We start from the raw sequence: 26,459 nt of genomic DNA, 5'->3' as shown, positions 1-26,459 counted from the left end.
AGCATGATTGGATCACAGCATTCAGAGACATATACTGTGGTAGACAGACATATGTTGAAATGTTCTTACAACACTCACATATATTTGTGTTCAACGTCTTTGCAATTAGCTTGAAGATGGTAGCTTTCGGTTTCATTTGTTAAGACCTGAATAAAAGTTTTCCTTTAAATCCAAAGCATGAACCGTATCTGTGTGCTACTTTGTTCTGAGTTGAATAGGTCATGGAACATACGCTGTTATTCACAGCTGCTCGATGAAGTCACTATGTGTACAGAAATATGATGTTGACTCTCTCTCTCTCTCTCTCTCTCTCTCTCTCTCTCTCTCTCTCTCTCTCTCTCTCTCTCTCTGTCATAATCTTCAGGATAAACGCTGTAAACACTTAAGCATGTCGGAAGTAATCGTGTTGACAAACTGTAACTTTGTTTGCAATGGGGCTGTGTCAATTTGTTTAAGATAATTCGAAGGGGAACACCGTGAAAGTCGGTCACGATTGGAGAATACAAAGCCAAAACAAGCAGACAAACCACAGCTTGGTTATCAATTTATTCACAGTATTTTTCTACCCAGACAGTCCAGTTGGATATATGCATACGCACACAACTGACATCGGCTCTTGATCGGTGACCGGCAAGGCTTCTATGTAGTTGACCTGTTTACTGACAGCAGCCTACAGCGACCCAGTGGATGTATTTGGTAATGCCTTTACGTACCACAGTAAGTGAACATTTCTGGATATTTAAGCGATAATAATTATCCATCAGTTGTTAAAGAAACATGATATGCACATCGGCATTTTGACTGGCAGTATATTTGCTATTTGTTGTCTAACAGTACACATTGCGAGTCTTACTGACCTGCTTGTTTGTCCGTTGTCTGTCAGTCTATCCAAATTGTTCAATTTTATGTAGTTGACAAGGCTGCCAAAATTTCTCGTCTTTGAGAACAAAACAGTGTATCTTGCATTTGTTGATTATTTTACCACAGTTTCTAATCATCGCCATCATAGCTGTGAAAAGGATAGTTTTTAATATTGTGATGTGCGTGTACGTTGTCATCACAATATTTTCTATGGAAATAATAGAGCTAAAATATTCAAGTTGGCTTCAAGTTATTGAGATAGCGACTGCTTTAAGTTAGATACACTGTTTCATTTTTATTTTATTGGTTACGTCATTGTTGAGTAGGCACTCAACAAATATTAATTTCGAGGGGTATGCGGGTGGAGGGGGTCAGTAGCGTCGGTATATGTGTGATTTCATAGCGACGTAATCACCGATTGTTGGTATACTGATACAGAATGAGGCTCAGTTGGTTTTCCGCACTACCAAACGTTAGTTTATGGGAGAGGGGGGCTTTGAGGCCAAGCATAATTAGTTGTAATTACCGTGTGCGTGTTTTAATTATCCACGGCCCCTAACGTGGGAATAATACATTACCAGCGCAAACATAATGACAGCAATAACGGACCTCGGAAGGATTCGCAGCTGTATGGCACATGCTTGAACACGTGTTTTTGTAAAGCTCCGCAAGGGGAAGCTCCGCAAGAGAAAAACGATACACAGCAAAAAAATTTCGCCCCTGTGACAGGCCCTGCACAGGCCCTGACACAACCCTGTGGCACAGGACTGTGTCAGCAAAGACGTCCCATTGCTGTGTCAGGGGCTGATGTACAGGTCTGTATACAGTGCTGTGTGCACAGTGCTGTGGCAGGGTCTGAAATTTCTGCCTGTCACAGTATCTGATAAACAGGACTGTATACAGTGCTGTGTGCACAGTGGTGTAACAGGACCTGAAATTTCTGCCTGTCACAGCACCTGTACCCACAGGACTGTATACAGTGCTGTGTGCACAGTAGTGTAACAGGACCTGAAATTTTTGCCTGTCACAGTACCTGTACCCACAGGACTGTATACAGTGCTGTGTGCACAGCTCTGTGGCAGGGTCTGAAATTTCTGCCTGTCACAGCACCTGTACCCACAGGACTGTATACAGTGCTGTGTGCACAGTAGTGTAACAGGACCTGAAATTTTTGCCTGTCACAGTACCTGTACCCACAGGACTGTATACAGTGCTGAGTATACAGTAGTGTAACAGGGCCTTAAATTTCTGCCTGTCACAGCACCTGTACCCACAGGACTGTATACAGTGCTGTGTACACAGCTCTGTGGCAGGGTCTGAAAGTTTTGCCCATCACAGCATCTGTATCCACAGGACTGTATACGGTGTTGTTTGCACAGTGGTATAACAGAGTCTGAATATGCTGTGGTTATTATGACTTGAGTTGTACACAGAATGCTTAATGTTCTTATTGTTTTTGAACAGGAATTAACATGTTTTCACTAAAGATGTCAAAAAAGCCTGAATACTTTTAATCAGCCAAAAACCAAACGACACAGATATATTCCCAGTAGAAATTTTATTCAGACAGAAATACACTTACAAGTATTTACATGAAACTGGTGCTATGTTTACTTGTATAAACTTTGTGGATTGCATCATATTGTCAGTCTTTTTAAATACTGGTCATTCTAACCTCATCAAATACAACTTTCATCAACTGTCCAAAAGAGTCTGTATCAGTTATCTTCTGCAATATGCAGTCAAGGCATTCCAACGTGTCACTACAATATGAAATTATTCAAGCGATAGTACGGATAACTTGTGTCATGTTGGAAAACAAACTGTCCGTTTTCCCTGATTTGTCTGCAAATTGTCTTTTCACAGCAGTGGTGAAATGTAGCACCCTCCACAAATGTGGATGCTGCTACCAGTTTGGAACCACACAATCTAAATATAGAGCAACCAAATTTGTCATATTTGTGTATTGGGTGAAAGGTTTTCAAGAGACACCAGCTGTCATCTTCTATCTTGAAGACTTTTAGAAGTATTCCATACAGATCCTGAATGAAAGTACACAAAATTCCTGTTACATCAGTATGATAATCAAGTGGCCTTAACCCTTCCACCCCCAGTTCCCTGTATAGAGGTCCCACTTTATCATAGAAAACAATGGATTTGGGACAAACCATGGTGGTGAAAGGGTTAAATGGCAGTATATGTAACTTTTGGTGTGTTTATAGTAGTTTTATTTTTGTATCAAGTGGTGTTCTTATTCTGTTGCCCAAAGCCAGTCAAAATATTCATCTTATAAAACAGCCTGTATAATGTATAATGTAGTTGGGTGTTAATTCAGGCAACGCATAGTGCTCAATATGTTTCTGTAGGGCAGAGATATATTTGGGTGTGGAACCTGTGGTGCTACCTATGCAGTCTGTTTCTTGCACTGGTAAAATCATCAGGAGATCTTATGATTTCCCAGTGCATGCAACAAACTATAGGGGTAACCACCACAAGTTTCACAACCAAATATATGAACAATACCATTTCACAGTAATATACTCAGACATGTTACTTATCATGTGATAAATACAATTATAACTCCGCATTGAAAATGTTTGCTCTGTAGCACCCAAGAAAATCCTACTTTTGGGGATGAAATGTTGTGCAGACACAATAAAGTATTTAAATGAGCAGATTGCTACAAGTGTAATATTCTCTCACCAAATACATCATTATTAGAGGGTTGAACTTTACTCCGGTGTGCTTTACATACGTACAGCAACCACTCAACATAAGGTATCATGGCTGCTATGGAATGGGGTTATGGTTTCTACTGCAAAGCAGATATAGGTCAATATTTTGAGCTTTTAATTTTAAGCTTAAAACATTAGAAGAAAGAAAATATTGATGTTTGGGCTGGTACCCTGTTAGCCAGGCTTGGAGTTTCCTGTTGCATGCTCTATTATCAGAAGCAAGCATGAAGAACTCTGCCTGGAGAAAGACTATGCCATGCCTTATAATGCACATAGGATAGTAATGGCAACAAGTATGATGGTTTCAAAAAAATATTTGCCTTTGAAGGCCTATTGCATGACCTATTATTATCCATGTACTCTACTGAGCTGCCCCTCTAAATATTTGCAGCTGGTGATAGCACTATTTACCATTTGTGTTTCACTGATTTTTTTATCTCCAAGTTGGTGATTAATTATTTTCTCTTGTTTGGAGAGACTATTTCTTGGATATATTTTTACATACACATAACTTGCAATGACTCACCTTTCCATCCTTGTCTGCAAATTGGGCATACTCTCCACAATGGATTACACCACCTCCATCAGATTCACTAATGCCTCCATAAAAAGTGGCCTGTTTTTCTCCAAAGTCTCTGTGAAAATAGGAAGAAGTTTAAAATTTCAGAAATTATCACACGCAAAGTTTGTTGGAAATTAACATGTAAACTACAAAACAGCCTGTCAGGCACACTGTCTTTCAGATTTCATGAATAATTCTGCACATTGAATCCACTTGATTTTATTATTTACACCACACACAAGGGCTTCTAAGTTCTAATTACATAGATGCATTTTATTGCAGTTGTCTCATCACAAATACAAAGAATAAACATTGCATTACACCAATAGTAAAAAGCACTACTCTGGGGCCCTGTGTAACATGTAAAACCTTCTCAGTAGAAAATAATCCATGGCCTTACTCTTTAACACACATAAATTTGCTTATACTGCTCAGCAATATTGAGGATTATATTACCATGACCTGCCCGTTGCATTTTGATTGGTCGAGCTGAACCACGTGACTGACCACAAATACACAGTAATGGTTCGTTTACATGCACGTGAATATGAATAATAAGATTAACAACTCAAAGTATCGTAACTTTACGGCTCAAACATAAATCATAATCAATCACAAAATAAAATGGAGCACTTGTAGGTCAAGTTGAGATACCTTTTTCTGAAAATATTTCTGGATTTGCCAATTTTTTACAGCGCGCGTGACAGTGCGTCGCGTATTGCTCAGTTTCTCGGGCCCAGCTGTCGTTTGCTCCTGAAATTTTCGGAAATTTTGACGGTTTTCTTGGGTTCGCTGATAATATAATGGAAATAACAGACTCCGCTCTGACCATTAACGTTTATTTGTGGGCGCGGGTTCGAGGAAAGCCAAATTAGCGGGCTCGGCAAGCCTCGCCCGTTAATTTTTGGCTTTCCTCTCGCCCTTGCCCACAAATAAACGTTAATGGTCAGCGCGTCGCCCGTTATTTCTATAATCAATTATCACTTTATATTCATCAACTCTTACCAAACAAAATTTTATATCCAAACATAACATTCACTTGTTGAGAATTTACCTATGATTTATCTGTGGTAAGTGCCAGTGAACATTATGGAAACTGCACTACACAGCAAACTTACTGTATTTTATTGATATTATAACTAACCTGCACACATCAAGCTCTTCTGCTGTAGATAGATCATCTTTTAGAGTAGCCTGCTTCCTTAGCTGTATAAAGATCAAATTTGAAGATGAAGCAAACCACAAACAGAAATGCTTCAATCTCAATGTATATTTGTCATTGTTTCAACCCCAAACAATATAACCATATAAAAATATACCTATATCATACAGTGGACAGCTAGTGGCAAATGTGGTATGTCTTTACAGAATGTTTGTCCTGTAAAGTAATTGATCTTAACAAAATTTACAAGAATTACAATCATACGTATGTGTTTTCACATGTAAGTAAATCTATTATTATGCGCAGCATACCACAGAACAAAAAATGAACATAATGAAAGATGAAAACTACAGACAATATACAAGCAGTATACAACAACAGTTCCCTAGCTAACTACAGTATTGACAGTTCAAATTATTGAACTGTGGCGCATAAAGCATTGTTTCAGGTTTGCCTTGACCTGAAATCACAACTTGGCATATACCTGTTTAGGCAATCCACTTCTTTATGAAAATATATTCAGATAATCTCGTGAACTAACAAATATAAACCATGTGAAACTTTCTCTGAACACTTACTAAACGTAATTCTCCTTTTTGTGGCTTGATCTGGTTGTTTCTAGAGTACAAATACTGCTGAACTTCAGGATCTGAATTTAATTCTTTCAGCCTTGGGCCACATGACCTGTCAAAATGAATGAATACAATTAGTAAAGTGCATGAAAGTGTTTGCTGTTGACGGATGGGGGGACACACACACATCACCAACTTCAGCTTATACAGTAACTATAAAAGTTCATATTGGTATACCAAATGTGAGCTAAAACATGTCTGTCAGCACATTTCTACGTTATAATCAACAAGAAAATAGCAATCAGAATAAAATGCAAAGGACCTGGAATAATATTTCTCACACTCATTGGTGATATTTTGTTTCACACCAGCTACAGGCAAGTGGGATACAAAATATCCCAATGAATACTATCCCAGGTCCTTGTTTGACATTCTTTTTCTCACATGACCACAAAATGTGTAAAATCTGTATGACTGTCGTGTGGTCACATTGTAGGTTTTGTCTGTTTACAACACGTCGCGCTATTGGATGACTTTTTGCGCACTTCAGTAAATAAAAATTTATATCCAACTAAATCAGCCCTTGTGTTTCATGTCTGTGAGAGTGCAAGGTTGAATCAATCTCACACTGTCTATCTCAAAATCCCAGTGGCCAAGAATGTGAGAAAAATTCAATCTCTCTTTAAACAAAGGGATCTGAGGAAAGACACAATCCTATACCTACACAATGAAGTCTGTTCAGATATATCGCTGAAGAACCAGTGGAGTGAAAAGCTCACACACTAACTCACTTTTGAGTAGTTATGGTTGAGAATCAATCAAAGTTTTGGGTTTCTGCTGATTAAATGGTCACTTTGCATCAATTTCTTGGGTAGGGACAGCACCACCAACCCACGCTCAAGGAAAGTAGCACAGTGATCAATACCTACTCCTCTTGGTGATACTCAGTGCATATTTAATATTATTCTAAAACCTTACCAACAAATGGCATGTTCCCCCAAATTGTACCCTTTTCAAACTATGGCCAACAAAATGATATTATGTGATATGAGAACTTAAGTCTGTGATCAATTTGTTTTGATCCCATGAACTTCTATAGACCATAGTAGTCTATAGTAGCTAATGAGAGAACAAGAAAATTAATCATCGCAAAATAGTCACCTTTGTGGATATCGCAAAAATTTCCCATTTACAGTATATAAACAATACTCACATGTAACTTCTTTCATGTACGAAGCCACCACTGAAAACAAATCGCAGATACGCAACTCTTGCAAAATGATGGGCAAGGTCTTGTGATGGTGAGTGCCTGTTTGTGTATTGATATGCCAAACGCACATGGCCCATATAGCTTTCACACCTGTTAGAGGAAGATGGAAATGCAGAATAATGTTATAGAGAACTAAATTTCTTGTCTGGTTGTCTATCAATGAGAAAACTCACCGTGTGTGTTGATCAACCAATTTTGTAACTACCTGTGAATCAGTAAGATGGGTGTCAGAGAAACTGTCCGGAAAGTCCATGTTTACAAACTTGCTACTCAAAATTGCTTCTACAGGTAAAAACTGTGTGGATGAGTATATTACAAGCTTCTGAAGTTTTTGAACTTTGTATTAACTAGACTCATTATTATTTCTAAACTGATGTGCAATTACTGTTTTACCGTTCTGTACTGTAGCAAGTTGTTGGACCAAAATCAACTAAATCTTCTGGTAGGTGTTGTAACATATGGACTTTTGATTTATTAAGGAGAGTTGGCATCACTTCCTTTGCCTTCAACAGAAAACTCTTCACCAAAGTTTTGACCTTGGCAATATATTCAGCATTGATGTTGGATGAGTACAGCTCCTTGAATAGCTAATGCAATTTACAAAAAAAAAAGAATACATATTTCATGAGATTTAGTACTTTAAAGAATGGCAAAACTCTACAACGTGTTGAGCGGTCAGAAAAATGTAACAACTTAGCCGGCTATTGAACCACTCTTTTTTGGGAGTGGAGATTTAGCCGAGTGGTTCTGTCTGTGGCCTCTCAGCTAGGCGACTGATGCCGTATGTTGTGGGTTCGAATCCGATTGAAAACTATCCGAATTTTCTACCCTTGGTAGGTAACACTGCTGGTGGACAGAATTGTCCCCGAGGTTATCGTTCGCCCAGTTAAAGCGATGAAATTCGTTTCTTCGCTTCGATAAAGTGTGTATGTGCGATGTATGATAGTGAGCATGCGTGCGTGAGTGCTTCACGAACTCTACAACGTGTTGAGCGGTCTCAGTCAGAAAAATGTAACAACTTAGCCGGCTATTGAACCACTCTTTTTGGGAGTGGAGATTTAGCCGAGTGGTTCTGTCTGTGGCCTCTCAGCTAGGCGACTGATGCCGTATGTTGTGGGTTCGAATCCGATTGAAAACTATCCGAATTATATTGTATGTTATTGTTTGGATTAAAGTTGCCCCAAAATGGATGCGTCACAAATCTTGCACAATGCAATCAGATCACTTTTTCTATGCCTCTCAGTCTATATCTCAAAATGGCTAAAAATATTCTGATAAAATTATATGTATATGCAACAATGTAAACCTCACTTTGCATAATAACAGCCACAGCTGTCTCTCTTGAGGCTGGATATGTTCATTCAATACAAATACTGCCATCTGAGCCCATATTTTAAAGTCTCTTCCCAAAAATGAGTTGCAGTTGGAAGAAATATTTCCCAAAGAATTGCCTGGCTTCCAGTTCATTGCCTGTAAAAGCAAACAGAAAAAATGCTGTCAATGGATCAGATTTGATATATACTTACATTGTACTCTCACACTAAAAATCTTTTGTGGACAGTCTGGATTCTTTCCTGCTACAAAATTATTCAGTGCTTTAAGGTAGTACGCACCTCAAAATTAAATGTTTTCTTCATTTTCAAATTTATGGTGCTGATGAAATATGACCCACAGGTGTTATTTATGTAATAAAAATATGAGGTCATCCATCTAATTTTGGGGATACAGTGCCCTCTATGGGCCATTATTCGCGGCTGGGACATATTTCATAATACCCTTTGGCTTAGTCATGTTATAAACTTACTTACATGCAACCACATACCTTCTAGTGTTTCTCAAAAGTCTATGGTAGAACTACAATTACATACTAAAGCAACCAGAACAGTACATACAGTTCAGACTTTTTTGATATTCAGCACTTCCATTTTTTCCATTTTTGAGTGTGTGTGCAATGTCACCTTCCATCTGCTGTTTATGGTACACCTAAATGCCACACAATAAGGTGGCACAGAATGACTCATATTTTTAAGTGGCGATGTACAGAAATACATACAGATATCCAACTGTGAACCAAGACCATCAATCATCCATCCAGATATACAGGCAGACAAACTTATTGATGATAGATGCTGACTGACCTGATACCGTAGGCTTTCATTGATGTATATAAAAGCAGAGAGGAAAAAAAAACTCTGTGCATGGTAGTGAAATAATTTAGTTTCAAGACTGGTCTACCAACACTGAATCAACTTGCCTTGATTTTTAGGAGTATACTTTTCTTTGCTTCTGGTGACATATTGGAGAAAGTTCTCCTTGTTAAATCTTTCACTGGCCCCAACAACAAGCAATGCAGCCTTTCATATGGCGTCCTATAAAGAAATGTCATAATATACATGTCAGACTTATAGATGCAACAAATATACCTTACAATGCATGCTTTAAAATCTTTGTCCATGCATTGACACATTTTGCCTGTTGGTATACAAGTGTCATACAAGTCTATTCATACATTGAAATACCAATGTGAGCTAAAAATTGCATGACTATATATCTCAAAGTTCTGTAAATCACAAGTACCAGATCCAGTAGTTGCCAAATTTGCCAATTAAAATTACACAGATGATCATTAGCTATCTGACTTTAATTGTAAACGACAGTACATTGTTACTTGAAATTCATTTGAAAGGAGGTACCTGCAGTTCTCAAATATCTTATGCTCAATGATTGGGTTATTCTTTTCAGACACCCCAGATTTCTTCCTACACTCTTGTTTTTCTCTGAAATGACACATAAAGATCTTTTCGCACTGAAATATTAAACATATATTAATATGTAATGGCAGCAAGTCAGTCTGATGGAACAAAACCTTCTGACAAGAACAAACAAAAGTGAATACATGTGTTCCACCCAATTCCAGGTGCTTTACATGTTGTTTCCCTTGAGTACTAGCACATGTTGTCTATGTACCATGGTACCACTTCACCTAAGTAGAGAAATCCCCAATGCGAGATTTAATTGCTACCTCAGGTTCTATTTTGAACTTCTCCCGCCCGTAGTGGGGCTGTACAAAATGCATCACATGTTTGAATGTACATAGATTCAAGCGATTTAATTGGATGCTATTTTTGTCTACACAACTCCAGCCAGACTACGTAGCTTTCCATCCAAACTCTACTCATGCGCACTGGAAAGTTACGTGGTTTGGCAAGCAGCTATTTGTACATCCCTGCTACAGGGGTGTGAGAAATACAGCTGTAACTGTGTGTGTCAGTGAAATGTGAGTGACAACGTTGTCGTTCACACACCTTAAGCAGCCATATTTTTTCAACAGTGTAGCATACATGTAGCAGTGCACAGCTGTGAGGTACATGGCTGTGAAATACACCCCTGCTATTATGCTGACACCCTTGTAGCAGTGACAATTTTGCTAGGTTGGTACAAGGTGTGTTGTTCCATCGGGCTGATACAGCTATGCCCACAACCGCACAATACAGTACATTATATACCCACAAGTCTGTATGATGTGTACACTCGAAGGTTCATGTAATCATAACTTTTCCAGTTCTGCATATTGAGAGTGACATTTGTCATTACAATGACCATTTGATAATATCTAATAAAAGTACGGTCCGATTTTTTAGTAGAAATTTCAACATCACCATTAAACGGCCACAAAATTGATGGTTTACAGGGACTACAAATAACACACTTTTGGGAAGTTTGTAATGACCAACTGAGGTGGTCACTTTCAGTGCAAAAGTTAACATTAATTTCTTTTGCAGATCTATTTGAAAGAAATCAAAATCCTTTTGTTTGACAAAACAGGTGCCAAAAGACTCCTTACTTTCCATGAAATTATTGTGTATCATTGGCTCTAAAATTGTTTGACAATTTCACAAAATTGATATCTCCTCTCTCAATCAAGTATTATTTTTCAAATCATTCAAACTGGACATTGAGCACAGCCATGTCCTCAAAAGTACGGTTTCCAAATTTTTATTACTTGTCTACAAGTTTCTCTGCACATGGGAGACTTTCCAGACATCAGTGAGGAACCTCCGAGGATACACATCATAATGAATCATGGGATATTCCATGCAGAGTGAACCGTGTAAACAGCCCAGTGTGACTGTTACAGAGGTGTGAGAGTTATCCTGTGTGTTCCAAGTGCAACTGAGAGCAGTTTGTTTTTACAGCTGCTATAATCTCTGGCACCATCTTCAAAAATGACTCTGCCAGCACTGATAGTCAACTTTTCACAAAAGGATACACAGCAAATTAAACAGCAATGTATGTCATTTTTCATTACTAATACACTGGTTTTGATAAAATTTCACTTTAGACAAAACAGTCTTCACCTATCGTTTTGTTTTAACATACCATCTTTTTGTTTCACATGTGTATCATATAACTTGCTAATTCGAACAATTCTGACATGGTTAATTAAAATAACTTACTTTTCTGTTTGTACAAGTCTGATTTTCTTGATGGCATTCATTGTATATGCTGTAGATCTTCTTTTACCAATCTGAAGAGGATTTTCTTTCACCTGTCTTCGAGTTGTCTGATGAAGAAAATAATCAAGGAATACACATGTAAATTTAGGGAAATGAAACCATACACATACATGGATACATTTTACATTAAATAAGTTTTTCTTGCAAAGCTCCAATCTAGCAATCAATATAAAATACTTTAGAAATATTATTGCATTAAGTTGACTTTTGCTGGAAGAACTCAAGACGTCCCATTGTCTAACAACTCAAACTTCACAAGTCAAATTGAACAGGAGGAAAAATCCACGTTGGTTGATTTTAATCAAAATTTTATAAACACTGAAGTAATCTGCTACATTTTTAGCCACTTACAGTTTGTACAAAACTGCAATTTGTGAACAAGTGGAAAACATACCAAACTTCACAAAGTCTGCCAGTAGTGTACACAGATTATCAAGCCAGTGTCACATACACACTTGAGCAACTGCTCACAGGTTATACATCAGGGCTCAATTTATTAGAATGGGTTCTTCAGTAGTTCATCCAGGATGCTATATGGTGGTAACTGTGTCCCCTCATCCACATTTCTCTGGTGTTTTGAAATCTGTAACTTCTACTTTTAGGAAATACATACTTCTTTTTTTAGACATCATAAAATTATACAGAGCCACTGTTGCTAAAGGTGTTACATTGTAGAACAAAATTGAAATTTTTCCAGGCTGTAGGATATTCATTGATGGCAAAATCTTCAAATGCAAACGTGTATCTCAAAAACAACTTTCCCCTTTTCACTGATGACCAACATGAAAGTAGTCAAATTTACAGTTAGATTTTAGCCTTACTGTCAATAGGCACCAGTGCGTGGTGGAAGGATTTACTGCATGACAAATCATTGTTTGAGCATTTGACAGGCATGATATGGTTTGCCAAATTGACTCATGAATCTCATAAATAAGCAACTGACATGAAAAATTAGACTTCTCCAGCCAAAATCTTACAATACATTATTTCTGTATACCTAGCTAAATAGAATCTATGAATCCCAATTAAAAGACCATGAATACATGTACTTACATCACAGAATCTGCAGTATTGGAGGCTGCTGCATCCCAAATGACTGCATAATTCAGAGGCTCGGACATTGTCAGCGAGAGTGCACAAAACCGAAGCTACAACCATAACTTCTTTTCCCTCTGCTGCGTCAAACATTACCACACCTTCTTGGAGTGTCTCCAGTTCTGATAATATTGCTTTTGAGAGGTCTAATGCACCGACAGAATTTGAAGCATTCACAAAGGCTATGTTTTCCAAATTATTATTTTCTTTGTGGGGAAGACCAGCCAGCATGAAAAGCCAAACACCAAATCTATTCCACTTATTTGTGGTATTTCCACCAACATCATCTGAAAAAAACAGCAGTGGCAAGTTAAGAATTCTTCTATTTCCAGCCTTCTTCTTCACAGGGTGCTCTGAGGTTAGCAGATGAAGAGTCTGTGTGTGAAGGGAAGAAATACTCAATTATTAGTAATTTCCTCTGTGAATCCATTTACAAATATGAGTACACTCAATAGTCTCTCTTATGCTATCCCAAATTAGTTGTATAGACTCTGGTGCCATCTGTTCATGTGGGTTCCTTGCAGTAAATTGCTAAACTTGTTACAAATTAACGTAAGGGGAGGCAGTACTTGAAGTTTTGATTTGATCCACAAGACAAATGCTAACGTTAGCTGGATAGTCATTAAAGTTACCAAAATGTGTATAGGGGATATTCAATTCTGTATAGACATTGTATTGGATTGTGTGATGAAGTTTTTCATAGGTGATCAGAGCTTGGAAAAACATTCAGTGCAAAGTGGCAACTATTGAGCAAGCATTGTTTATCCACTTTATGTATGAAGAAATGAAGCTGAACGATTACCTTCTCAGGTACACGTACTAAGCGATCACCACACACAGTCCAACCAACTCTGTCCCTTGTGATTTCACCTTGATAGTGTTCAATGATGGCATCAACAGATATCAACTCTCTTCTACCAATAAAGCAGACTTTTTCTTCTCTTACTTCGGCTATGCTAACTAAAGCATGAAGCTGTGATTCTCTGTTATTCACCTTGAGAAAAGAATTAACAAGTGATATTTGTGATTATTCTAAGTGCCGTCCAGTCAATATATACAGAAGAAGTGCAGTTTAATTTACTTTGATGGAAATAAGTATATCAATGGTGAGATGTGTTATGTATATATACATCCAAGGAAACATTCATCTGCACATGAACTTACCACATTCTAACATAAATAGCATTTTCTTTTCAGAATTTATATCTGTATTTGTAGTAATGAATACATGCATACTATAGTTGTCACCAAAATATGGAATATCTGTTTATTGATACGCTGTGCAATAAATGATGTCAAGTATTGCATTTTCAGTGTAACCATAGATATTAAAATACCTTTGATCTGTCAAATCAGGGCCAAAGCCATGCATTGATCTTTTAATATTTGTGAACAAATTCTGCCAGAAAATTTGTTGTTTAATGCTTAGACCTTGTGTAGGGTGCACAGGTCTTAAGCATTACACTGGTAATCAATGTGTGTTGTAACAAGTCAAGTACTTCTCAAAATGGTTGATAAAAGTGACTTGTACAATTTGTTACAGCTTTGTATATGTCTAAGTACAGTAATGTTTATGATTTATGAATGAAACTTGAAATTCAAAGAATACATATCAATATTAATAGTTACCTTTCCTACAAATTTTAGTATGCAACTGATACTTCTTGTACCATCAACCACTGCAACAACAAATTCATTGACATAATAAAAGCTTCCATTCAGGATTATCATAGGTGAGTAAAACTTCGGATCATCTAGCCATTTCTTTGCTTGATACATTTCCCTGGAAGAGAGGTGATATGGTACTGTAAAATTTCCATGTCACTTCTAAAGCCAAAACCACCATTACTGAGGATCAACTGATTGATATGTTTATCAAAATGGGATACAAATGAAAGTTATAAAAGGAATTTTTCACAATTTTCTTCAAGATATTTGTTTGCAACATGTCTACAACATCATGAAATTTCTCCGATTCATATCAAACAGGCCACACATTTTACAAATCACTTTTGGGACCTTCTTACTTGTTAAACTTGTCGCATTACATTTCTAAATTCAGTGCTAAGGGGAAAAAAAGCATAAAAAGTATTTGTCATATTATCACTGAAAGTGATCATCTATAAATTAAAATTGCAGACATTTTCATATTTTCTGACATTTTTTAACAGACATTGGTTTCCCCTTTTGAACCCAAAATGAATAACATGACACAATTTTATGTTTAAGTCAAAATTATTAAACTTGTTCTTCATATTTTATGCACATAAGCAGACAATTTTGTGAAAGGTGTTAAAAGTTGACCACTATGATAAAAGGGTTAAGTACCTACCTGACCATACCATCTGTATTAACTTCAGGAAATCTTCTCAAAGTTGAAGCTGTAGAAGGCACTGCCAATTTGTAGCGTATGTTTTGTATAATGCTGTGAGTGTAGTATGGAATTCCATCAGGATTTTCCATCTGGTGGTTGAACGGTGAAAACATGTCAAAATCAATGGATGAATTCATAAGATAGTTTTTATCACAAATTGAAGCAATGATAGCCTAATATGATGTTTTATATCTGGTATTGCATTTCTCACTGCATGTGTAGTAAGGTAAAGTGTGATCCCCATACACTGTCACTGATTTCTTACCCAAAAGCAAACACAGGGCTCGAACTTAATCCTTTGAGCGCCACAGTCAATTTTTGTCACCTTTATAAATTTTACCCAAGTCAATTATTTTCAGATTTTTTACCGATAGTTTGAAAAAAATGTAGCCAATAAAACATGATGTCCATTTTGTCCAAAATTATCAAAAGACTCACAGAAAAATTCACAAAAACTGGTTAAATGTTGCACTAAAATTTTGGTCGGAAAAGTTACATCACTCACATCCATTCACAGCATTATTTTGGTGATGACAGGTTATCAATCACATAGTCCAGAATGTACTTCAAATATCAAGATGAAAGTGCAGTGTTTTTTGGAATTGACAGATATACATACAAACACACACACACATGCTACCAAATTACGCTTGTACTATAAGCCCACATTGAAATACCAAATCAAATGTGACCTAAAAGTGAAAATATAAAAGTTGAGAAATCAGACGGTAAATGGATAAAGTTGCTCATTTTGACATTATTTTGATTTTTGTTTCTCTTTTTATTCATTCTACAAAAACTGACGAAAATTTGCCCAATCACAAGATGTGACAAGTCAACTCTCACCCTGCAAATGATAATAATACATGAATTCTTCTACAATACATTTTTTGGTACATACTAAAAATTAAATGATGGCAGTATTCATGCACTATGTTCATGTACAGGGTGTGAGTTGAGCTGTTTTTACCAGAGATTGAGCCAACTTCAGTGAGAAGAACGCTACAAATATTTCAAAAGAAACTAAAATGAGCAAAATTATGTCAAAAATGGGTGACTTTGTCCCTTTAAGGTAAAGGGCGACGAATTCGGACGCGCACACGCTTTAGAACGTTTCTGCGCAGATTTAACTCCAGCCTGCCGCAAATGGGTTATTTTGTAGCGCATATATTTAACATCACCTGTCATTGTTGAAATTGCGCTTTTACCTAATTTTTTGACCCAGTGTCTTAGAAATACATGTGACCTACAACCTTGTCATATTTTGACCCCCTAGGAAGCTGGATTTTATTCAATATGAGCGAAAAATTAACATTTCTCTCCCATTTATATGGCGCAAATTACCCATTCACCTGGAGATATTGTAAAAAGTAGCGTGGTGACACCCTTTTATTAAAAGTGTAAACTAAAAGGTATTATTTCAGGAGTTTATTCGCCAAGTTTGGTCAAAATGACACCATTCAAAGCGACAGGAAGAAAATTCGAAAATTATGTAGTGATATAATTTCGATTTCGTCATTTTGTAATCGATACTTATGTTAAAATTTCTCCACAAACATCATGAAAACTATAGATTCGATAGATATGGATCTTAAGTCTTGGTATTTATTAAAATTAACTCGTTTGCTAAGCGTTTTATAATTGCTTACTTTAGTTTAAGTGAATTATATCATTTTTTTATTTTTCTAACGACGCCATTTTAACGTCCGTTTCCATGGAAACGAGCGTGGTGACCCCCATTTTTTATTTCATTTTTGCACTTGCACAACTTCTAAGAATATTTGTGCAAAGTTTAAAGAAAATGGCACCACAACTTAATTTTGACGTAATTCGTAGTACTTCACCTTATATCATTACCTTGTAAGGTTTCTCAAAGCCTGGTAAACTATCAATAATATTTTTTATCTTATACCTTGGTGGAACAGATGGGTCTCTCTTTTTCAGTAAGTACCACACATACTTCTGTAAACTTTCACCCTACAATGTGTACAAAATTTCTAACAATAACTGTCTTGAATGTATCAGTTCAAACATGTCGCTTTCAAATGTAGAGTGAAAGGCTGTAGCAGATAACCCAAAACACGGTTACTCTACAAAACGTTTGTTAGAGTAACCGTGCCCAAAATCAGACAAGCTAACAATTTAATTAAAGAATTATTCTGTCAGTACTAATCATAAAACATTTCATTTTGCAAAGAAGTTGGCTTAGTTAACTTTGGAATTGAAAGAACACAACCATTACCACTTAAACCTTCCCAAATTATAAATGTGAATGTGGTATCTGTCACCACAAATACAAGTGCAAAAACACTCTGGCAGTAATAAAACCAAAAAAATTGTGGTTCCAATACCCAGCTAACTGTAATTTTAAAGCCCCATGAGCTGTAAGTCGATAAAATTTGTGAAGCTTCAAATGTCTATAATAATCTAGGATATGCTTTTTACTCCACCTATTACATGATATTATACCTATAGCATGATATTATATCAAGTTAACACTTATTTGAGACAAAACGCTAAAAAGGAAATATCGATACATTTGAAATTTCTCACCATTTAAAAACATGTGAAATATTGCAATGAAAATAGAAAATGAAATGTTTCAGAATTATATATTTAGTTCCATGTGTTATAGGGGATGGGATAATGTTTTCTTCCTAGAGAATCAAAGGTAAATGCACTGTTTTCATCTTATTTTGTTTATCATATGGTGGTGGCCATATTTGGGTCCAGCACTGTTTTATTATTTATAAAGTTAAAACTTACATTTGCAGTCATATTTAGTGGCTAATAATACTTGCATTATCATCATTCATTGAGTACATCTGTATAGGCTAATGTTATTTTGAAAATAAATTTCATGAAAAATATCCCAAAAATTGCAGCTCATGGAGCTTTAACCTACCAAACCTTAACTTTTAATATAGCCATTATGCAGACATGAAAAATAAGATTATTTATGAGAGATTCAAAGCAAAATAAAATCACAAAATCAAGCAAGATCAAGAGATTGTGATGTATTACAATGACATCATCACCTAGATGGAAGGTTCGCTGATGAGGGCATTCCCTGCACTCAGGGAACATCCTTGTAAACGGACCTTCAATCATTATCCTACTCAGTGTTGTTACGTGGGACCTGATCACAACTATATTAACATATCAGATGAATTTGCAACATGCAAAAGCAACCAAATATTTTTTAACCCTTTGAGTGCTGTAATTTTTCCTACCAAAACTTTAGTGCAACATTTTACCAATTTTTATGAATTTTTCTGGATTTTTTTTTTCATTTTGGATCAAATGGACATCACATTTCATCAACTACAGTTTCTTATCAAAATTTTGGCAAAAATCTGAAAAAAATTGACTGGTGTGTATTTATAAAGGTGGCAAAAATTGACTTTGGCGCTCAAAGGGTTAAAGACTTATTTCAACCTACCCATTTTTGAAAAGTATGTTTCTGGAACCACATATATTTTTGGGGTTTGACCAAGTAATATTTGGACAGGCGGATGTTACTCACAAGTGGATGGGGTCCATGAAGCAACAAAGCAAGTTCAGCTTCAGCCTCGTTTTTGAATGGCCACCAAGCTGTTCTTTTCAATTCATCTGTATTTAGAGAATCAAAGCAGAAAGTCGTGATAAGCAAGTGAATACATTGCAATTTCTACTGATGACTATGTGGATACTAGTCAATGAACAGCATACAGTTCATTTTGATGTGGTCTATCAGAGGATGGTGGGGTGGAGACCTGACATGTTGAGCAAGGCAATTCTCCTGTCATTGCTTCTCCCCTACCCAGGAGTGGTGGGTATCTCACCCTGTAATTGGGATATACTCCCATTGGATAATGGATTAAAATAAATATTTGAAAAAGTTCGCAATTTATGTATAAATTTGTATCAACTAATGTCTTTATGCTATTAAAACATGAATGTATGTGTGATAGAAACATCAGAGCAGTTGGTAGCATACTGTACATTGGAACAGTGTGCACAATGTGCTGGCAGTGACTTCAGCAGCCATCCTTTCACAAGAGTGGCAAATAACCCTTCACCACCATGGTTTGAGTCAAATCAGTATGCTGATGTACATGATGATGGAGTGTACATCATAATTTGTAACATTACTTTCCCAAATGTACTGGAGTATTTGTTATATACCATAAACCACAAAATCACACTAACCACATTGATCTCTTGAGCATCCTTTTTGGTTAACGTCTCTCTCTTCAACATAGTCTTCCTCTTGAGGAGTCTAGCAGAAGATAAGATCATTCTGAGATTATTTGTCATTTGTAAACTCACGGAATTAAAAACAAGTGAAACAAATTACTCAGCCATCAATTTCTACATATATGTACAAGCAAAATGTTGATGTTAACACAGTACAAACTGTCAATCTCATAATACATAAGAAAGGGGCAAATTTTGTTTCATATTTTGAACAATATTGATCAACATCATTAAATTTTGTCAGTTCCAATATTTTTTCCCTCTTACACAAGCAATCCTTTGGGCATCAACACTTGACAACAACAGCATTTGGCAACATGAATGCAGAGATTCTGATGTCATTGAATTTTCGCTGAGTTAAGGCATGTACATATTAAATGTAGTAACCAAAGTAAAGATTTGAGGTATCAATGATATTTCCAACAGCCTGTCTTTTTTGGATGGGTGGGTATTTTGTTGGTTTTCGAAGTCTCTGCAATTTTCAAGTCTGACCTTCCTACTAGTACTACTACCGAGGTTCCGCCTTCAGTGTCAGAGTGCACTGACCCTCAGCCTTTAGCCTCAGACCTATGCAACGGAGGAAGCACCTGTGATACCAGAGATATCCTGGCTATGGAGGAGACTTTGCAACTGATATAGCATGGAAGTCTGCAGTCACAGAATATGATCTTATGTTTATTAGCAGTATGATTATATATGATTGCCTGGTTTATTAAAACAGTTGCATAATCTCAGCATGATATAAGTGGCAAACATTTAAGACCAAGTGATCTTGGCTAGAAGGGTAGTTGGGAGCGAATGTGGAAAACTAGTACGTCTGGACACTAAATTGTTTTCATTATTATTTTGACATTTAAGCCCCTTATCAAATCATGATAACTATGGAGTGCACTTTTTGGTAAATTTCTAGTATTTCACAACTAAAAGTGTCGTGAAATTCATAACAAACTAATGATGTAGTGTACTGCATGAAATTCTGAAAAAAATATCAAAAAAGATATTTACTGTTGTTGTGGGCCACCCCTCTATTTTTGGAGAAATATGGTCATATGTTAATAGCCAAACAACAAAGCAATATGTTAATGGTGTATTGTTATGCAAATTGACCACCCATTGTGATTTCTGGGCTGTGGAGAACACTGCAATTAATTATATGAATAACAGAAAAATCTTGAAGCCTATGTTCAGTTAATTAGTATTATGTAACTCAATGTATCCCAAAGGGCAATGGCTGTAAGACCACCTTCCATTATGAAAACCTACACTTGCTTAGATGTACACAGAGATGTCTTCAGTGAAATATCTCATAAACTAGCTGTTCCACAATTCTGAAATTTTGTCATTACAGAAATGTTTTTGTGTAAGAAAATGCTTTTGAGGGAAATGCAATACATTGTCAAAAATACTATTATATAATGAATATTTCATAGCAGAGGGATTTCATCATTATCCTCAAGGAGATTTAACAATGTAGTCTCTAAAATTAACAATGTAAAATAGTCTCTAAAATTTAGTTAAAATATTTTTTGAATGAAAGGATGGGGAATATTGCCCCAAAATATATCAACATTATCATATCATTGTTAAATATCACATTGAAAATATTCCCAATACTATGCTGAATTACAATGCAAATGGACAGTGATTTTTTTTAGGAAAAAACTGCCCTAAAAATACAGAATAACTTTTTTAATTAGAACAGAAAAATCAGGACAAGCTATTGCCCTTAAAGGGTAAGGTTACCCAGCAATTAAGTGTTCAGCAATAAAAAATCTATGAAAAACTGGTGCGAAATCTGTCTTTGTTATTAACTTTCACTTACTCATAGTGCAATGGCACCCATTTAAAAACCATTGATTATAGGCAGAAGTGACGTAAGAGTCTAGCACTGCACTGACACTGCCACCCTCCCCTTTGCACATTTTTAGGGGGAATGGGGGGATTGAGCATGCAATGAACAGAAAGAAATGCGTTCAAGTTTTGGGGTTTGGATAGGCACAGTGGGACATGCCTAACCAAACAGAATGCACTGCAGGAATTGATTTCAAAACATACAAATAACAAAGAGTTCAGTAATAAAAATAACAAAATAATGTGTCCAAGGCCAACTAAGAAAATATCTGATGAGGTGTTTTTCAATGAGTCATGTGAGGTATGCTATTCACTATGCAGGTTTCCTTCATGAAATTCAAATGCGAGACAAAATAATTTATCTATAAGTGGATTGACATCTTCTAACGTGGAACATTTTACTGTAGCCTACCACAATCATCTTACCGGATTTATCACACTGCTAGAATAAATCTCGCTATCGGTGCAAATATCTGGAGATAATGACTTCTGGGAAAGAGTATTAGAGCTGGTAGGTGACGGTACATCATCCAATGCAGTCAATTCCATTGCCTCTGATGAGTGACACTTAAAAGATGTCTGACTAGATGTCTGTGGGTAGGGAAATTCTTCACGCAAATTTCACAGAAAGAATCCATGGATTGTCCGTGTCATTACAATCAATGTTTACCTGTTCAGTGTTAGAAAAATTTAAATGGAAACATTATAATGCCATAGTTATGAATCCCAAAGACAGTAGCAGGATATCTATGTAACTTATGTAAATAGAAGGAAGCTTCGGTCTAAGCACTTCAAACCACACGTGCGTGTACGTGGGAACATGGAAGTATGTGTGGGCACAGGCGCTTAAACCGTCGCTACGCGAAGCCGGCCTGTCTCCTCCGGTATACAGGCCGGCTTCGCGTAGCGACGGTTTAAGCGCCTGTGTGTGTGGGCACAGTCCCTCAACCAAAGGACTGTGGTGTGGGTTATATTTCCATGGTGGGAGGGACGAGGCATGGCCGGCCGGTGTAAGAATTCAGTCCAGTACACCAGTATTTCTCCTCCTCTTCCCGAGTCACATGGACAAACCACATAAATCAATGCCACTTGGGAGAAAGCACTGGAATACTACATAAATTATATGTTAGTTACAATTAACACCAATGTGTTGCTTGATTTTGTGAGCCACCATCGATGTCATCAACAAAAACATAGACGAGTGTGTTCCCTGTGGATTCACGCATAGGCTTACCTCGTCCCTTCACTGTCACAGTATCACACTGTCAAAAATCTCTTTGTCTGTAGTTGCCGGAACACACAGACCGGCATGTACCTGTACGTACGTGCACGCAGGGCCACCGACGAAGATGACGCCTCGCAGGACGCTAACTCGGAGCAGTGGAGGTAGTAGAGACTACCTCCATGCTCGGAGCTAGCATAAGCCACTGCAGTCGTGACCGCTGACGACATACTTTAGTTCCCCAGCGAATGACACAAACAAGGATGCACTGCCCCTGGTCAGAGACGTGTGTGCGGGGCGCTTGGGAATTACTCTGACAGTCATGAGCGAGAAGTACTACTACTAGCTGTCCTGAGGTATGTCCTGCATCATCCTGCATCGTTGAGGATGCTCGGGAATGCGCATGTGCAATATGACGTATTTTGCCATCACAAAGGAGGCAGCAATATTGGTCGTTCTTTCAGAAAAATGTAAAAAAAAGAGCAATAAAATTTCCTTACGGAGCTTAGTCGCATAATACGAGACATGAAATACAAGTATATATTACTTTTTTAAAATGTACTTTTGCTCGTCTTGAGTAGGCGGCTTTGTACATGAGAACTGAAATGATAGTGAAAAGTTGTCGGCACGTAGCGCAACCTACCGTAGGCTACACCGTAGGCTACAAGACGCGGAAACCGGACAAACCAGCACAACTATGAACCCAAGACCAGTGGGAGTGATTCCACATACAGTTTCAGTGAAAATTATTTAAAATGAAGCAAGCACGTGTGAAATATGTCTGGGAAATAGCTCTATAGGTGCGTAGGCTGATAGAAAACTTAGGGCTTACCTCCGGTTCTACGGGCAAAATTTACAAGTTGTCTCCTCTCAAACTTTGGTCGGTCGTCGGAGCTTCTTATCGTCGACAGTTTGAGTCTTGTGATTGGTTTAACTTTAGCAGTGTGCATGACGTAATCCAATCAGAAGGTCACAAAAGTTTATGAAAACGTCGTCTGCAGAATCTATGTCCGCGCCGGAAAGTCGAAGTGACTAATCTACATGCCCGGGCAGCATTCATCTAACGCCATGCCTGATTGGTTAGATGACCACATTGCTTGAAATATTATCCAATCGAAACATTTTTCCGAAGTGGAATATAAATTGCGAGCTGATGGAAAGATTGTCTGCAAAATTTTACTCAGTCGCATCAACTCAGCAGCAGCTCAGCACAGCTAAGGCATGACGTCCAGTCTACACACCACCTTCGTTCCCGAAACACCAGAACTGTATGGCAGTAATGAAAGCAGCCCAAGTAGTGAAAGTCCTGCTAGCCTGAACGTTTACGATTTCGAAACTCCGCCAATGCGAGAGCAACGCGTTCCAAAAACCCTCCCAATAATAGATTAGGCCGACAGGGCGAACACGGACCGACTGCTAAGCAGACAGGTAAAGGTAGGACAATTTACCAAACAAATCATTAGCTAAGAGCTATAGGCTAAGGGCCAAAAAAGAATTGTTTCTAGTCATCGCGCGCATCACTTAATGTGTGCGCGTCAACCTTTTTTTCCTTTACAGTTTGCCCTTTAGGAAAAAGAAAAAAATATATCAAATTCCATTAAGAATTTCAGAAAAATAAAAAAACGCGTCGCCGTATCATTTTTGCCACATGTCAATGACCTGAAACATTTCTTTTTTTTGCCTATCGTGGCTTGTTTGTGGTAGGCCTAAATTATGTTTTACGTATCCCGACCCATGATTTAGAAATAAAAACAGCGCCCGACCGTAGCTAAACTTAAAATTGTTCGCATCTTCCTAAAATATTTAAAAAATAGGATGTGTGTTTTTGTATGTGACCGGGGTTCGACAAAATTTAAATGTATGTAGCAGAGGCTATTAGCATTTTGCATTAGCGTTTTCATCAATTATTTCCCTGTTTATCACGTCCCTTGGCAATACATACGGTCATACCATCTAGGCCTACGAAATGGCGGCAGCAAAACTCTTATCTCAGATTGCAAACAAACTTTTCGAGCACTTTACTTTTTAAATGTTGTCTATTTTGTCAACACCATGCTTTTATATTTGATAATATTTTGGTAGATAGGCCATACAGATTTTATTTCTCGACTTGTCCGAAAAGAGTTTGACATGAAAACTCAATGGTTATCGAGACTTAGCTTATAGAAAGTGATTGACCATGGCCAAAAAAAGATACGGTAGTTTTCCGCATGTCTTGATTAACCCGCAATTCCTGTTTCTCTGAATACAGAAAGTTGCACATGCTCCGAAGAGCTGAAAAAGCAGAATGAAAAATCATCAGCATGTTAAATGAAATGAAAGAAAATCAAGAGCGGATGGAAGAAAGACTAAGAAGAATCGAAAAAACGACAAAAAAAGACTACGTTGAAGACTTTAAATTGACTAAAGAAGATCCAGAATACGTAAGTAACTAATGCACTTGTCATGAAGACCTGCGTTATCCTACACCCTAGACTTACAAGATAAACTTCGGTGAAAAACAAATTTTGGGGAGCGCGAAAATAGGACAGTTATTTTTGGTGGTGTGCGATTGCTTCGATTTCGACAGAATCAAGTGCAATGCGAGTAAGTTTGTCCATACTGCTTGTGTAACATGACAGTCACAAACAAATAGAAAGCATAAAACATATTTTTTGGCTTTGTCAGTCGAGTGTATTAGGGGGGACGGCATTTTTTCCAGCCAGCGTTTCGTGTCTGGGCGGCTGCAGCTGCTTTCTCCCCGAAATTAGTTAGTGAGAGCTGGGACTAGTATACCAACAGGGATCGGAAACGACGCGAATAGAACGAAGATGTGCCTCTCGGGTATTGTTATGCAAATGAGAACCAAATATGTGGATGACGATCCCTGAGCTTGCGCAGTTATTAGATGGATCCCGGTCCGCCCTGAAACCATATAAGGAGAATATATTAACATAAAATCAACATCTCATTTGATATTCAGAACTCTTGGGAGCGAATGGTAGTTTGCAAAAGTAGGTCGTGACCCGCCTTTTCTCATGTAGATCAAATGACTTGACATTCACAAAGGAATTATCGTAAGTGGGCGACCCTTTTCACAAACTTTTTTCATTCATGTTTCTGAAAGGGTTTATCTGAAATCGTAACCGGCAATGTTTCAGTAATTTAATAAAATAAATGTAAATTGTTGGTAACGAATAAAATAAAATTTGTGTTATCTCATTGACGAGGCGCGCTAATATGTTAGGTATATTCGTCCCAGGTGAGAGTGAGAATTATTTTCTCTACACACAATGTACGGTGTTGCCTTAGTCCAGGGCCCGATGTCACACATTTTATCATATAGGGCGCACATAAAAATCCTACATAAAAACAATTGCGAGTCACAAAAGCATCTGTGGCCGTTGACTGGTTTTCGATATTGTAAAGTTCAAATACATTTATAACGAAAGAGGATTTATAATACAAAGTCAATATTTTTTTCAGTGTCTCAGGATAGATAAAGTCTCAACTTGTCTTACGATAAAACGTACGCCCTAGGGTGGTGACAAACTTTTATTATAACAACTTCTATCCATAACGTCGACAGAAGCGCAGGTTAGACACGAAGCTGTCGTCATTTTCGAGCACATTAATAGCTGGATAACAATGGATACCAAAGTTCAGTTGTAAGGTTCCCACATCCGCCGTAACACATGCGCAGTAATTTCTCACGGATACCGATCTTATTGTGTTGAACCATATAGATAATCGCTTTCTCGACTATCTATTTGAACCTGGTTGAAATACGCAAAAATATTTATGCAGTGGGTTTGTCAGCCCGCCACACTTAGATACAAGTATGGTATTGTCGAAATTATGGATGACTTTGTCGAACGTTGTATGCAATTTGATTAAACTCGGGTGTAGCGATGTACTCCCGCTTGAATTCAGGTTGATGGAATTGCAATCCTACGGCGATATTTTGTTTTACTCTGCATCAAAATAAAACATGAAAACATCAGGAATATTTTAACATAC

At 37.3% G+C, this 26,459-nt stretch overlaps 1 protein-coding gene across 5 annotated transcripts; it reads right to left on the bottom strand.

The window, feature by feature from the left end:
- Window positions 1-2,402: 2,402 nt before the first annotated feature.
- LOC139124226 (uncharacterized) lies at window positions 2,403-22,893 on the bottom strand. Of its 5 annotated transcripts, none has more exons than XM_070690357.1 (19): window positions 22,473-22,889; window positions 21,665-21,908; window positions 19,340-19,409; window positions 18,591-18,760; window positions 17,006-17,125; window positions 15,107-15,237; window positions 14,404-14,557; window positions 13,577-13,768; window positions 12,733-13,149; window positions 11,620-11,726; window positions 9,856-9,939; window positions 9,417-9,531; window positions 8,474-8,632; window positions 7,556-7,749; window positions 7,106-7,252; window positions 5,899-6,004; window positions 5,303-5,364; window positions 4,123-4,231; window positions 2,403-2,903 (listed from the first exon to the last, which is right to left on the bottom strand). In XM_070690357.1, exons 2-19 carry the CDS (start codon window positions 21,785-21,787, stop codon window positions 2,625-2,627), a joined length of 2,739 nt encoding a protein of 912 aa, XP_070546458.1. In that variant the 5' UTR covers window positions 21,788-21,908; window positions 22,473-22,889; the 3' UTR covers window positions 2,403-2,624. The 5 variants fall into 5 exon arrangements, with proteins under 5 accessions (XP_070546458.1, XP_070546459.1, XP_070546461.1 ...); XM_070690358.1 differs by having other exon boundaries at window positions 18,675-18,760; window positions 22,473-22,885; XM_070690360.1 differs by lacking the exon at window positions 9,856-9,939 and having other exon boundaries at window positions 22,473-22,893.
- Between the last annotated feature and the right edge of the window lie 3,566 nt (window positions 22,894-26,459).

The sequence above is a fragment of the Ptychodera flava genome (genome assembly GCF_041260155.1).
Source record: "Ptychodera flava strain L36383 chromosome 23 unlocalized genomic scaffold, AS_Pfla_20210202 Scaffold_23__1_contigs__length_28996876_pilon, whole genome shotgun sequence".
Classification (NCBI taxonomy): domain Eukaryota; kingdom Metazoa; phylum Hemichordata; class Enteropneusta; family Ptychoderidae; genus Ptychodera; species Ptychodera flava.
Note: the sequence above shows the minus strand (reverse complement) of the source record. Positions and strands in the feature narration are given on the sequence as shown.

Coding starts and splice junctions, on each gene's coding strand:
- LOC139124226 (XM_070690357.1), bottom strand. CDS start 21,787: ATGGAATTGACTGCATTGGATGATGTACCGTCACCTACCAGCTCTAAT. Junction 19,410..21,664: donor CTAGCAGTGTGATAAATCCG/GTAAGATGATTG, acceptor ATCTTCTGCTAG/ACTCCTCAAGAGGAAGACTA. Junction 2,904..4,122: donor TTGCAGACAAGGATGGAAAG/GTGAGTCATTGC, acceptor ACTTTCATTCAG/GATCTGTATGGAATACTTCT.